At 40.0% G+C, this 14610-nt stretch overlaps 1 protein-coding gene across 1 annotated transcript; it reads right to left on the minus strand.

Moving 5' to 3' along the window:
• Positions 1-13039: 13039 nt before the first annotated feature.
• On the minus strand, positions 13040-14005 carry OR56B4 (olfactory receptor family 56 subfamily B member 4). Its single transcript, XM_069553961.1, has one exon. The coding sequence runs from the start codon at positions 14003-14005 to the stop codon at positions 13040-13042; it is 966 nt and encodes a 321-aa protein (XP_069410062.1).
• Between the last annotated feature and the right edge of the window lie 605 nt (positions 14006-14610).

A 14610-nucleotide genomic window follows, 5' to 3' on the forward strand; every position in this document is an offset into this window, starting at 1 on the left:
GAAAGCTCATGGCTCCTTTACAGTTTCCAAAGCAACAGGAAAAAAGAGAACTTACCAAGTTCCCAAATTTAGATGCTATAGTGTATTGCAGAAGAATGCACAAGGGCTCTGGAATAAAAATGCATCTGGATTTAAATCCTGGCTCCCATACTTTCTGATTTTTTGACCATGGGTAGAGTCTCACTTTTTGTAAATTTAGTCCTAACCCATAAAATAAGGCTTAAATTAAATCTGTTAACTTAAATTAGCTTAAATTAAATTGTAAACAACATGGTACATTGCTTATCATTTAGTGGACTCTCAATGTTAGCTATAGTTTTAACTTGAAGTTTGTTGCCTGAAGAAGATGTTTTAGATTTCATATATATGAGATTTCCAGTGTTTCCAGAGGCTCCTCTGCCTCCTGCTTACCTTCCAAGAACATCATCACCTCCAACACAACTGCCATCATAACCACAAGTTTATTTTACAAATAAAATTATATAATGAATATAAAAGAGTGTGCTTAATCCCATCATCTATGGAGCAAAGACCAAGAAAATCAGGGACAGTGTGGCTTACATGCTATCTGTTGTGGGGAAGTCTTGAGAAAGCTCATGGCTCCTTTACAGTTTTCAAAGCAACAGGAAAAAAGAGAACTTACCAAGTTCCCAAATTTAGATGATATAGTGTGTTGCAGAAGAATGCACATGGGCTCTGGAATAAAAATGCATCTGGATTTAAATCCTGGCTCCCATACTTTCTGATTTTTTGACCATGGGTAGAGTCTCACTTTTTGGAAATTTAGTCCTAACCTATAAAATGAAACATTGTACCTAGGCTCTAAGGCTTAAATTAAATCTGTTAACTTAAATTAGCTTAAATTAAATTGTAAACAACATGGTACATTGCTTATCATTTAGTGGACTCTCAATGTTAGCTATAGTTTTAACTTGAAGTTTGCTGCCTGAGGAAGATGTTTTAGATTTCATATATATGAGGTTTCCAGTGTTTCCAGAGGCTCCTCTACCTCCTGCTTACCTTCCAAGAACATCATCACCTCCAACACCACTGCCATCATAACCACAAGTTTATTTTACAAATAAAATTATGTAATGAATATAAAAGAGTGTTTTAAAAATTATACTGTTGGGGTATGGAGGTTCCTTTAAAAACTAAGAATACAGCTACCATACAACCCTATAATCTGACTCCTAGGCATATATCTACAGAAGAACATGATTTGAAAGGATACATGCAGCCTCATGTTCATTGCAACACTGCTTACCATAGCCAAGACGTGGAAACAACCTAAATGTCCATTGACCACAGAAAGAATAAATATGAATAAATATGAAATATGAAGCATTAGAGTGAAAGAGGGCTTCCCTGGTGGTGCAGAGGTTAAAGTGTCTGCCTGCAATGTGGGAGACCTGGGTTCGATCCCTGAGTCAGGAAGATCCCCTGGAGAAGGAAATGGCAACCCACTCCAGTATTCTTGCCTGGAGAATCCCATGGACGGAGGAGCCTGGTGGGCTGCAGTCCACGGGGCGCAAAGAGTAGGACATGACTGAGCGACTTCACTTCACTTCACTTCACTTCAGAGTGAAAGAAGTCAGACACAAAGACACATACTATAAAGCTTACATGTGGAATCTAAATAAACCAAACTCACAGAAACAATGGAATTGTGATTACCAGTGTCTAGGAAGTGGGAGAAATGGAAAAATGTTGGTTGAAGTGTACAAACTTCCAGTCTTAAGATGATTAAGTTCTGGGGATCTAATGTACAATATGATAATTATAGCTAATAATGCCATATAATACACTTGAGAATTGCTTAGAGAGTAGATCTTAAATATTCTCATCACACACACAAAATGATAATCATATGATGGGGTAGAGGTGTTAGTGATACTATGGTGGTGATCATTTTGAAATATATGAAAGTATCAAGTCAGCATATTGTACATCTTAAACTTACACATGTTACATGTCAACTAAAGCAACAGTTAGAACTGGACATGGAACAACAGACTGGTTCCAAATAGGAAAAGGAGTACGTCAAGGCTGTATATTGTCACCCTGCTTATTTAACTTCTATGCAGAGTACATCATGAGAAATGCTGGGCTGGAAGAAGCACAAGCTGGAATCAAGATTGCTGGGAGAAATATCAATAACCTCAGATATGCAGATGACACCACCCTTATGGCAGAAAGTGAAGAGGAACTAAAAAGCCTCTTGATGAACGTGAAAGAGGAGAGTGAAAAAGTTGGCTTAAAGCTCAGCATTCAGAAAACGAAGATCATGGCATCTGGTCCCATCATTTCATGGTAAATAGATGGGGAAACAGTGAAAACAGTGTCAGACTTTATTTTTCTGGGCTCCAAAATCACTGCAGATGGTGATTGCAGCCATGAAATTAAAAGACGCTTACTCCTTGGAAGGAAATTATGACCAATCTAGATAGCATATTCAAAAGCAGAGACATTACTTTGCCAACGAAAGTCTGTCTAGTCAAGGCTATGGTTTTTCCTGTGGTCATGTATGGATGTGAGAGTTGGACTGTGAAGAAACTTAGCACCGAAGAATTGATGCTTTTGAACTGCGGTGTTGGAGAAGACTCTTGAGAATCCCTTGGACTGCAAGGAGGTCCAACCAGTCCATTCTGAAGGGGATCAGCCCTGGGTTTTCTTTGGAAGGAATGATGCTAAAGCTGAAACTCCAGTACTTTGGCCACCTCATGCGAAGAGTTGACTCATTGGAAAAGACTGATGCTGGGAGGGATTGGGGGCAGGAGGAGAAGGGGACGACAGAGGATGAGATGGCTGGATGGCATCACTGACTTGACGGATGTGAGTTGGAGTGAACTTCGGGAGTTAGTGTTGAACAGGGAGGCCTGGAGTGCTGCAATTCATGGGGTCACAAAGAGTCAGACACAACTGAGCGACTGAACTGAACTGAACTGAAGCCTGGAAAAGAACACTTGGAGGATAGGTATCAGTAGTCATTCAGCTGACAATATTATCATTTTTTCCTTTTCTGTGTGAATGGCAAGTAATGTTTTATTGTGTCAAATAACTAGAAATTTGAAGTTGTATGCTTACTAATATAGTCACTGATTTTCATAATTTTTGAATAATGAAAAGCAGATTTAACTTAACAGGATTTAATGAAGATAAATGAGATTGTGTTTGGGGCAATTCTTAAGCTGCCAAGTACTCTATATAGAGTATTACAATTATTCTTATGCCCCCTCCAGATGGATACATGAAAACAATTGGGTTAATCTGGAAGCCTTGTCAGTGATTACGTCTCTTCTCCTCCTACACTTTGGAGTCTGAAATTGCTGATCATTGGAAGAGTCAGTATGACTTGTTGGAAAAGAGTTCAACTTCTCTTTACACAGCTATCTTTAAACACAGCTCTCAAGTCTACCCATCCTGGTTTAAGGGCTGATTACTTGAGGTTTTCTGCTTTCATGTCCTGCTCTACATTAAACTACATATTCTGGGTGGTCACCTAATGATTCCTACCACTGCTCCACAGCAGTGGAGAATCTGTCTTCCAAGGAGCTGATGCTACCCATGTGTGAATTAATCCACAAGCTTCATGAAGCCTGTCCTTAGTACATAGTCTAGAATTTTTTTTTTAATGTATATATCAAGAAAGACACTAAATCTATTGTCCTTTGAGTCATTCACATAGAATTTATTAGGCAGTGCTGGAGTTCAGAGTTCTGTGCTAGACACTGACTTTTACCCAGGTTCGCTGGAGAGAGAAAAACAGTAAAAATTCATTTAGAACCCACCCCCCACCCCACCAAAGGCACTTGGAATTATTTTCCCAAGATTTGAATTTTATTGCAAAAATCTAAAATATTACTTCTTTATGGACTGTACGTGCTTCCCTGGTAGCTCAGTTGGTAAAGAATCTGCCTGTAATTCAGGAGACCCAGGTTCGATCCCTGGGTGGGAAAGATCCCCTGGAGAAGGAATGGCTACCCACTCCAGTATTCTTGCATGGAAAACCTCATGGACAGAGAAGCCTGGAAGGATGCACATTCAATGTACATTTTCTTCTATTCTCTTTCAACTTCGTCAACATCCCAGTTACAGATGATAATAGAGTTGTTCCCAGTGTACAAACGAGAGAAAAAAGAGGGAGGTTAGATAAATTGCAAAGACACTGTTCTGTGTTTTGCATTGCAGTTAACCAAGATAGAACAGAGGTTGTAAGAAAAATTGGAGTTTACTCCAATAGCAAGCAAAATTGGAGCTTACTATCTTACCAGATTGAAGAAAGACTAAGAAACTAAGAAGGGTAAGGATATGAAGTCTGGTCAAGGATATGGTTTTTCCCCAGTGGTCATGTATGGATGTGACTATAAAGAAAGCTGAGCACAGAAGAATAGATGCTTTTGAACTGTGTTGTTGGAGAAGACTCTTAGAGTCCCTTGGACTGCAAGGAGATCCAACCAGTCCATCCTAAAGGAGACCAGTCCTGGGTGTTCATTGGAAGGACTGATGTTGAAGCTGAAACTCCAATACTTTGGCCACCTGATGTGAAGAGCTGACTCATTTGAAACGACCCTGATGCTGGGAAAGATTGAGGGACAGGAGGATAAAGGGATGACAGAGGATGAGATGGTTGGATGGTATCACCGACTCAATGGACATGAGTTCGGGTAAACCCCGGGAGTTAGTGATGGACGGGGAGGCCTGGTGTACTGTGGTTCATGGGGTTGCAAAGTGTCGGACACGACTGAGCGACTGAACTGAATTGAACTGAAGGATATGAAACCATGAGAAGTATGGGAACTAACCCCCTCCATTTGTCATCTGTTTTTTATCTGTGTGGCAAAACACTTGAAACAAATATTGTAAATCAACTATACTTCAGTTTTAAAAAATTCATGACAAAAAGATGCAGATAGGTCTAGACTCTGTTGAGATCATTTTCATCCACTCATCAGGGAAGGTTATATAATATTAAACTACAAAATGAAGCTATTTTGGGGCAGGTGGTCTCATTACCTTTCTTCCAGGAAGCTTTGTGTTTTCAATACAAATTGGCTCCATATATGGTGAGGGAGGTTAGGCTTTGTCAAGCCACAGAAGAATTTGTTACATTCTTGCCATACACAATCGTTTTTTTACTACACTGAATGAAAATCTGCTGCTTTCACTGTTAGACAAGCATTTGGCAACATTAAAAAATATAATTGCTTAATTCATGTGCTATAAATTTACCCTTTAAAGCATACAGTTCAATAGTTTTTAGTATATTCACAGTTGTGCAACTATCACCCACTATCTAATTCCAGAACACTTTTATCTTCACAAAAAGGAATCTGTTACCCATTAACAATTACCATCACTCCCTCAGCATCCCAGCCACCAACAGACACTAGTCTGCTTTCTGTCTCTATGGCTTTGTCTATTAAGCACATTTCATATATATGGAATTATACAATATATGACCTTTTATGTCTGGCTCTTTTAATTAGCATAGTGTTTTTTTTTTAAATTTTTTATTTTACTTTACAACACTGTATTGGTTTTACCATACACTGACATGAATCCATCACGGGTGTACATAAATTCCCAATCCTGAACCCCCCTCCCCCCTCTCTCCCCATATCATCTCTCTGGGTCATCCCAGAGCACCAGCCCCAAGCATCCTGTATCCTGTATCACACGTAGACTGGCGATTTGTTTCTTACATGATATTATACATGTTTCAATGCCATTCTCCCAAATCATCCCACCCTCTCCCTCTCCCACAGAGTCCAAAAGACTGTTCTATACATCTGTGTCTCTTTTGCTGTCTCACATACAGGGTTATCATTACCATCTTTCTAAATTCCATATATATGTGTTAGTATTGGTGTTTTCCTTTCTGGCTTACTTCACTCTGTATAATCGGCTCCAGTTTCATCCACCTCATTAGAATGGATTCAAATGTATTCTTTTTAATGGCTGAGTAATACTCCATTGTGTATATGTACCACAGCTTTCTTATCCATTCATCTGCTGATGGACATCTAGGTTGCTTCCATGTCCTGGCTATTATAAACAGCAGCATAGTGCTTTTAAGGTTCATAAGTATTATATCATGTAACATAGTGTCAGTACTTAATTCTTTTTTGTTGTTGAATAATATTTCAATATATGGATATGCCTTGTTTTGTTTATCCATTCATCAACTGATGGGCATTTCAGTTATATTCCGTATGTGCAACTTTTAAATATAAATTCTTCTCATTGAAAACAATATGTATAGTTCTACTTAGGCAGGAACTACCTCTTGTATTTATTTTCATTTATATTATTAAAAAAACCATTTATTTATTTGGCTGCATCAGTTCTTAGGATTTTTCATTGTGCACAGGCTTTCTAGTTGTGCCTGACCCTGTGATAGCTGAGAAGTTTTTCTTTGCATAGTCCTCTGGCTGGATGGCCTCACCATTTTCAACAAGGACTGTTAGAGCTTGGCCTCATCTCCCTGGCCTTGTTCCAGATACAGCTATTAACCCTTGCACAAGTGAAGAGACTAATGAAGATAAAGACAGGCAAGTTGAGAAATCCAAGGATAGTGAGCCAGAGTATAGTCCAGGACAGAATCCTAGCGGGGTGGGCTGCCTCCCTTATTCCCCTCCCAGTGTCTTGGTATTTGCTGATTTCCTTACTACTGCAGAGGTACCGTGAAGCGCCGTGAAGCTGTCATCAGGTTGGTGTGTCCTTCAGGGCTGCTTCCGCCCATGGCTGCTGCCGCCTCTGTTTAGATGTTTGTGGCTCAGCGCAAATCTATCCCCCTCCCTACCACTCCTGGGGTTTGGGGACTACATCACGGCTGTGAAATGACCTGATCTTGCACTGAGCCTCTCTGGCTCCCTGCTTGAGTCAGGTTATTGTTTTACTCCAGCAAGAGGGACCCTTGGTGACTTTGGGGGTTTATCTTGGTTATCTGTGAACCATCCCTTTCAAACCTAATCTTGCAAGGCAGTACCACCAGATGAACAGTTCTGCCAGGGTGAATTGTAGGTATAAGCTGTGTTCTCAGGAATTTCCTGGCTGTCCAGAAGTTAGGGATCTGAGCGTCTACCTCAAGGGGCACAGGTTTGATCCTAAGGTCCTGTATGGCTGGAAAAAAAAAAAAAGATGTGTTCTCCCTTCTATACACAGTTGGGTTTCTCCCCACTCATTCTAGCAAGTCAAGTCAGTTTTGTTATAATGTGACACATGCTACATTATAAAGTCTTAAAAATCACCATGCTATGCAAATCCCACATGAAATCCATAGGATTTATGGAAGAATGGAGTTAGGAGCACAGTATGCAAAAACTTTGTCAATGACATGTAAAAAAAAGAGAGAGCAAAAATATAAACAGTACCAGAGTTTTACACATGTTAAATGATTAAGAACAATACAAATACTACAAAAAATACAATACTTTGAAAAAGACATGGAGTTTGTGGAAGTAGGTAAACAGATTGCAGCTTGTAAGTTATTTTGAAGTGGTAGAAATAACTATCTGAAATCAAATGGAAAGTTGTGAAGTGAATGGAGGTAGCTGGTAGATATTTGGAGTGTGTGCTGAGTGTGTGTGTTTTGTGTACTTCTAACGTAGTTTGTTTTCAGCTTGATGCAGCTTTCTCCATTCAATCCGTGTTACTAGTGTACAAAATTGCCCAAGGGCAAATGTGAAATTCAGTTATGCTCAAATTGTTTCAAAACATATCATTGGTTTTGGGACATATTTGTATGTTCAAACCAAGTGACACAGCAGAACTGAGTGTATGTAATCACTTTCTCCTCTGTCAACAGACTTCCTCTCTCCCATATCATGAACCTCAGTAAATGACTGTCAACTTAAAACAACTCTGATCCACATATTTATCCCTAGGTCTTTTCGTGGGACTTTCCAGTCTCATTTCTCTATCCTCAGGATCTGCCTATTATCTTCTAAGCTGCAGTGCACATGGGGGTACAGGTTTCTTTTCAAATTAGTATTTTTATTCTTCTTTGGATAAATACTAAGAGTGGACTTGTTGGATGATACATTTGTTCTATTTTTAATTTTTTGAGGAAACCCATACTGTTTTCCATAATGGCTGCGCAAACTTTCATTTCCGCCAACAGTATACAGGTATCCCCTCTTCTCCACATTCTTGGCAAAACTTAACTATTTCTCAAATTACTTACAAGTGAAAGTCACGCAGTCGTGTCTGACTCTTTCAGACCCCATGGACTATATAGTCCATGGAATTCTCCAGGCTAGGATACTGGCATGGGTAGCCTTTCCCTTCTCCAGAGGATCATCCCAATGCAGAAATCGAACCCAGGTCTCCCGCATTGCAGGAGGATTCTTTACCAGCTGAGCCACAGGGAAGCCCAAGAATACTGGAGTGGGTAACCTATTCCCTCTGCAGTGGATCTTCCTGATCCAGGAATCTAACCAGGGTCTCCTACATCACAGGTAGATTCTTTACTAACTGAGCTATCAGGGAGGCTCAAAATTTTTGTACTATTTCTCAAATTGCTTACAAAGGGACTATTTAGAAGGATGTGGTCAGTACAAGATCCTAAGTGATCCTAAATGCAGTTATCTAGGGCTCATAAGTAACAGCACATGTCACCACCTCGAGCTGTGAAGGGTTGAGTGACTGGATTGCTGAAGTAGAGAGCTGGCATAGAGAAGGTTACCTCTAGAGGAGGTTCTTTTTCGGGTTGATGTTGTTGAATTTATTTTATCTTTTCTGGTTTGAGTTATGTTTGTAAACATTCATGTCACTCTTTCATGTTGATTTTCCTCAAAAATTTTGTATTTGGTAGTAAAGAAAAATTGCACTCAACAGGATGAGCAAATGGAAGTTGATTTTATTTGATACTATTGCCAGCAGTGGGGGAGAAAACACAGACCACGTCTAGATACTCAGTTCTACTAAAACAGAAGGTGGAGTTGGGCTGGGGTAGGTGTCAGGAGAAATGGGTTTCAGCCCTGGGCTGTGCTAGTGGAAAAGTACTAGAGGACTTTAGGGAGAGGTTGATCAGTAGGGTTTGTCAAGCATATGGAGTTATTCCTGAGATTGCAAAGGCTTTTGTCTGTGATTAGGCCATCTGTGCTTGCTAATTGCTGCTCTTGGAAGTTAGGTTCCATAGAGGATGAGAGATAGGGTGCTATCTCCTTCGATGTTTACATTTTAGGAGAAAGTTCCCAGGTCTTGAGAAAGACATTTATTTCTAGGTTGTAAAACTGAGAAAAGATTGACAGAAGGTTTATTTATATGGCAAAAGGGTAGAGAAAGAATTTACAAGTTTTCTCAAGCAGATGTCCTAAGAATAGGGAGGCTAGATGCTAACAGGGAAGAAATCTGTCTAAAGTTTAGACCAAGCCATCTTGGTCATTGGCTAATTGCTTTTCTTTCTAGTTGGCAATCTCAGAGTGCTGCTGTATTTGTTTAATGCAACCTGCTGCTGGGGAGATATGGGGTGTGCCAGGGTAGATTTATGGTTAAGCTTCTTTTCCATGTCTCATGGGGCATGAATATTTGCATCCATTTGGGTCGCCATCCTATTTTCTAACCCAGTCACCACTATTCTGGAACACTTACCCCTCTTGCCTGACTTTTGGCTCACTTCTTGGTCTAACAGTGTATGTGCAAAAGGCTGTCCTGCCTACCTGCTCCTACTCTGCTATCCATTAATCAGCAAGTTGATTTTCTCATGCTGCCCCCCTCCCCACTCTTTTAGAATTAGATATTTCTGAATCTGACAATCAGTATTATGTTTGTAGCAGTCCTTTTCCATGCGCCTTTTGGGTTTCCATTCTTTCCGATAATTCTTTTATAAATGTCTTTCTTCTTTTGGAGTTTCTTTACAGTTTCTCTTTTTAAAATGGCTCTGCATTTGTTTTGTATCATGTTATAGATCGACTTACTATTGACTATCTTGTCAGTATTACTAAGTTTTAGAGTGGAAGGAGGAGGCTGCCGTGAATGCTGAATTTGTCATGTAGATTCAGAAATCTTTGGAACTTATTTACTCTGGAATCTTTGAGACCTTCTTCATGGCAAATTATGTTACATATTTCTGAAAATATTACATGGAAAGAATGTGATGTATATTTTCTGTTTTCAGAAGTTAGTACATTCAGAACGTATTCAAACCCAACTTTCTATAGCATTCCATCATCACAGAGGCTGGGAATGTAAAAGACTTAACTTTTGAGTCTTTTTTGCAATCAGATCTGAACAACAGACTCATTTCTGGCCAACCAGGTATGAGTAAAATTCTGTCAAGACTCCCTTTAAAATAACTTCCTTCTTGTCTGGAATGTGGGGATGAATGTGGAGTAAGGTATCTATAATTTAGAATGACGGAGCAGAAAGTTGCAAGAGCCTGATTCCTTCATGTCAAAATTGTTGCTGTTGTTCAGTTGCTAAGTCATATCTGACACTTTGCAACTTCATCGACTGCAGCACTCCAGGCTTATCTGTCCCTCACTATCTCTTGGAGTTTGCTCAAAATCATGTTCATTGAGTTGGTGATGCTATCTAACTATCTCTCCCTCTGCCGTCCCCTTCTCTTTTTGCCTTCAATATTTCCCAGCATGGTACACAGTGCTGCTTTAATAATTCTGAACTGCCTGACTGTGGTGTGTATATGTGTGTGATGAGAAAAATAAGCTCCAGTTTGGTTGGCCACTATTATCTATTGTCTCATATACAGCCAAACACAATCCTAATAGTTTGTTACCTAAAGTTAAGGAGGCACATCTCTCTCCTTTCTTGATGTTCTGTGCCATGTGCTGACCAGTCCTTTGCCATAACACTTCTGTTTACTCTTCACTCACTCTCCAGAGTTGGAAGACACTCTTGTCTTAATCTGAGTGGTTAATGAAAAGAAATGTTGAATAGAGCTCAGTCCTTTTCTCTCTCCTAGTCTCTAAACCATGTGTTTCTATGGCTCTCAACCATGTGGTAACCCCATTTTTAAAGGTCCTATATCTGCAGGGAATCTGCAGTTGGGGAAGGTCAGTTTGATTCAAGAAATTGCTAACATTCAGCTAACTGACAGCATATTGAAGAAGAGGGTATACAAATCTATGAAATTTAGGCATTCAAATACATGTTTTTGTTGTATTTTCCTTTTTCTACTTGCAGCCAAGGCAGATTTCCGGGAAGATATCACTATGCACTTAAGAAATAAAGAATTATACTTCACCTACTTGAAGGTGGTGTATCTACTGCTACTGCTGCTAAGTCGCTTCAGCCATGTCCGACTCTGTAAGACCCCATAGATGGCAGCCCACCAGGCTCCGCCATCCCTGGGATTCTCCAGGCAAGAACACTGGAGTGGGTTGCCATTTCCTTCTCCAATGCATGAAAGTGAAAAGTGAAAGTGAATTCGCTCAGTCTTGTCCGACTCTTCGCGACCCCATGGACTGTAGCCTACCAGGCTCCTCTGTCCATGGGATTTTCCAGGGAAGAGTACTGGAGTGGGTTGCCATTGCCTTCTGAGTGTATCTACATATATTATTTAGAATTTTTCTGCTTAAGAGGTTTGTCTATTCTCCCTTACATATTTATTTATTGGATCATTTATTTATATCAGAATGGAGTCATGGATATTTATTTTGTACTTTAGTTATAATCCAAAACTAGAACTTCTGACCTGTAAAGAGCTTTTTATCATCACTCCTATCCTTACAACAACAACAACAACAAAAAGCTGAAAAAAAGGAAATTCAGTAACTTTTCTTGGACTCATCAGAGAACTGACATTGCAGGGTAACTTCTACCCCCAAATTTAGGGGGACAGGTAAAGACAGAGAATACAGAGAACCTGGCTAATAGGAGCAGAAGCTACTGGAGCCGTCAACCGGTAGGAAACTTCAAAGGTAATTTAGACAAATCCTGGAGGATGTGTGTGGACTAGCATGAAAATGAGAAACTTGGAGCTGTAGTCTTAGGGAGGCTCCACACTTTAAATCCAGCAATTCTAGTAGATTCATATAGTGAAGATCCAAGAATGGATTGTGAAATAAGCCCAGAGCATGCTCCATGTTAGAGGCCTCCTCTCCAGGGGAAAAGACTTTACTAGAGACATATCCTACCTGGAGTGGGGGATATTTCTCTGACTCCAGGTTGTTGGTTAGAGACTTCAGTTCTCTGATGGGTCCAGAAAAACAGTTGATTTTTAGTTTGTTCAGGTTCATCTTAATATAAGGATGGGAGTGGCAACTTAAGTTCTTTTTATATGTTGGAACAGAAAAGAAATCTGTCTGAGTTTTCTTTGACGCTCAGATCTTAGCCACATAGTTTTTACTAATTTGTTAGTTTTCCATTCTCTCTCTACCCTTATTTCTACCTAGGAGGATTTGTCTGAGTTATCCTTATCAGCCTGTTGGTAGAATGGAAATCCAATCTCTTGGATGGTAAGATTAGAATAAATTCCAGTAGTTCTTTTGGGATTTATTTTTCCCTCCCTGAAATGTTAAAGGCCAAGCACCATATGGAAAGAGAAACAGGCAGTTTGACCCATGCATTTGTACACTACTTTTTATCAGCTGCAATACTTCTGCTCAGGGTGTATGGGATCACTGTGAAAAAACAGGTGAAAGCAGATGGTTCATAGATAAGCCTTGTCCATAGATATAATAAAGCCTTTCTGTTTAACTCACTCTGTCAAAGTAAGATGATTCAATTCTTTGAATATTCATAGCCTAAATTTTGCTTGGGTTCCAACTTCACTCTACAACTTCCTTCCTGTTTGACCTTAGGAAAGTTTCTCAACTTTCTTTCCTCATCTGCAAAATGTGTAAATAACAATGGGTCTTGCTTCACAGGGTTGTTCTGGGAATTAAATGAGTTAATATTTGTGAAATGTCTAGAACAGTGCCTTGCACATAGTATGTACTATGCAAAACTGGTGAATTAATTTGAATTGATGATCCTACTAATTGTGATATTAAAATTTTGTCCCAGAATGACTGGGCTCCAAAGCCTGTGCATTTTTAATACCAATGATAACTTTCTGCTATTTAAAGCTGGCTCACTTCCTAGACATATTCTCACCCAGACCAAACAACCTTTGGAAGCCCACTCTCAGCTCCTGGGTCCTAAGGGCATACACCATAGGGTTAAGGGCTGGGGGGATGACACTATGCAGCACGTTGAGAAGAACAGGGATGATGGGAAACTTTCTTCCTGCCAGATGGGTGACAGATACTACAATAATAGCGGTGTAGAAAAAGAGAATGAGGGTGAGATGAGAGCTGCAGGTGCTCAGGGCCTTAGATGTTGCTTCAGCAGAGTTCAACCTCAGCACTGAGCGAATAATCAACATATAGGAAGCAAAGACCAGACCCATGTCACTCCCAACCATAAACCAGGCCAAGGCCAAATGGTAAAATCTATTAATGGTGATGTCATCACAGGCCAGACTGGTGACCCCCAAGTTAGAGCATAGGCAGTGGTCAATCTCATTCCTGGAGCAGTAGTGTCTCTGGGCAGCAAGCACAGGCACTGGGATGATCAGTAGGCCGTTCCTGAGCATCATGGACAGTGTGACTTTGATCACAAAAGTCTCAGTGACTATGGAAGAGTACTGAAGGGGATAGCAAATGGCTACATACCTATCCACAGCCATGCAGAGGAAGATGCCTGACTCCATGCCCATGAAAGAGTTGATGGCATACATCTGAGCAAAGCACTCAGAGAGACTGATGGTCTTGGCATTAAACCAGAAAATGGCCAGGATTTTGGGCATGATGGTAGTAGCCAGGCCAATGTCCACCACAGCCAAGATACCAAGGAGGTAATACATGGGCTGGTGTAAGGTAGACTCATGATGGATGGTGATCAAGATGAGGAGATTGGCACCAAGAGCTAAGAGGTAGAGTAGAGCCAGGGGTAGGGAGAGCCAGTGTTGCCAGCTGTGAATGCCTGGAAACCCCATTAGGACAAATTCAGTCACTTGAAACCTTGAGCCATTGGTTATGCTTAGGGTAGTATCCATGTCATGGGATGGCTTCTTCTCAACATTTATCTGTGAATTAAGGGAAAACAAGAATAGGCTGCGGTTAGCCCAGTTGAGGGTCAAAATTCATGTAGAGGGATATAAGATTCACCAACGACTCAGTTCTTTTTAGCATAACATGTCTCAACTTGCTTGAGACCCTTGGAAAAAGTTCAGATAAGAACAATGAAAGAGCCAAAACAGATTCTAAGATAAAGCTTTTAGCAGAATAAAAGTGAAGATTTATGGCTTTGTTTTCTTGAAATTTTGAATAGTTAATTTTAATATGTGGGGGTTACGAACACAAAGCAGAACACATATGCATATGTAAAGAATCCAAACTTTCAGGAGGTTAAGTTTAAGGGCAGAAGTGTTTTCACTATTCTTGGAGATCTTAAGAAAGAGAATAAAGCACAAGGAGAGCCTTGCTTTTCTCCAAACAGCACCTGAAGCTGACAAATTATTTCTGACAAAACCCATCTCACTTAATCTTCATCAAATAGCTGTTGTTATTCGCATATGCATAGAGAATACAGCACTTAGATGATCAGTCTAGATAAGAATCATATATTGAAAACACTAATAAGCTTCAGCAAAATTTTAAC

This window comes from Ovis canadensis, chromosome 15 (genome assembly GCF_042477335.2).
Source record: "Ovis canadensis isolate MfBH-ARS-UI-01 breed Bighorn chromosome 15, ARS-UI_OviCan_v2, whole genome shotgun sequence".
In the NCBI taxonomy this organism is placed as follows: Eukaryota; Metazoa; Chordata; class Mammalia; order Artiodactyla; family Bovidae; genus Ovis; species Ovis canadensis.

Excerpts from the sequence above, each read along its gene's own strand:
- OR56B4 (XM_069553961.1), bottom strand. The coding sequence starts at position 14,005 with ATGGATACTACCCTAAGCATAACCAATGGCTCAAGGTTTCAAGTGACT.